This window comes from Cariama cristata, unplaced genomic scaffold (assembly GCF_000690535.1).
Source record: "Cariama cristata isolate BGI_N322 unplaced genomic scaffold, ASM69053v1 scaffold13866, whole genome shotgun sequence".
Taxonomy (NCBI): domain Eukaryota; kingdom Metazoa; phylum Chordata; class Aves; order Cariamiformes; family Cariamidae; genus Cariama; species Cariama cristata.
The window spans coordinates 38,135-38,574 of NW_009622761.1; the positions used below are offsets into that span (position 1 = coordinate 38,135).

The 440-nt window shown below is 49.3% G+C and overlaps 1 protein-coding gene across 1 annotated transcript in view; it reads right to left on the reverse strand.

The window, feature by feature from the left end:
• The window catches only part of ALPK1 (alpha-kinase 1), a 29,511-nt gene extending 29,406 nt beyond the window's left edge, over nucleotides 1-105 (reverse strand). The window contains exon 1 of the mRNA XM_009702472.1: nucleotides 8-105. Coding sequence (XP_009700774.1) covers nucleotides 8-105 — 98 coding nt within the window. The remainder of the gene's footprint in view (nucleotides 1-7) is intronic.
• Between the last annotated feature and the right edge of the window lie 335 nt (nucleotides 106-440).

Here is a 440-nt window from a genome sequence, read left to right on the forward strand (position 1 = left end):
CTCTCGCTCGTCTTCCTCGCCCGTGTCAGCCTTTGCCGACAGGAGCGTGTCCAGAGCTTGCTTGCACTCCTGCAGCAGCGTGGCCACGGCATTTTGATTATTCATGAAGGCTGATCCCACTCGGCTGTGAATTGGGTGTCCCCGGGTGCACGGTGATCAATTACTTAAGAGAAGACACGGATTCTAAATGAAAAGGATCCCTTCAAGGCTGAGGTACCTGGCGAACAAAGGAGGGGGAAAATGATTAACTAAAGTATCATCAATTATCTGAAAGGCTCAAGCAGGGAGAAATAATAGGGGAAATACATGAAAATACATGACAGCCTCAGAGGACTTTATTAGAGGAGTGTGTGAAATTACTGCAGGGTCTCGGTGACAAACTGTGCGAGGCAAACATCTCCGAGGTGCCAGGGAGAAAGGACAGGCTCTTCAATGGAGCT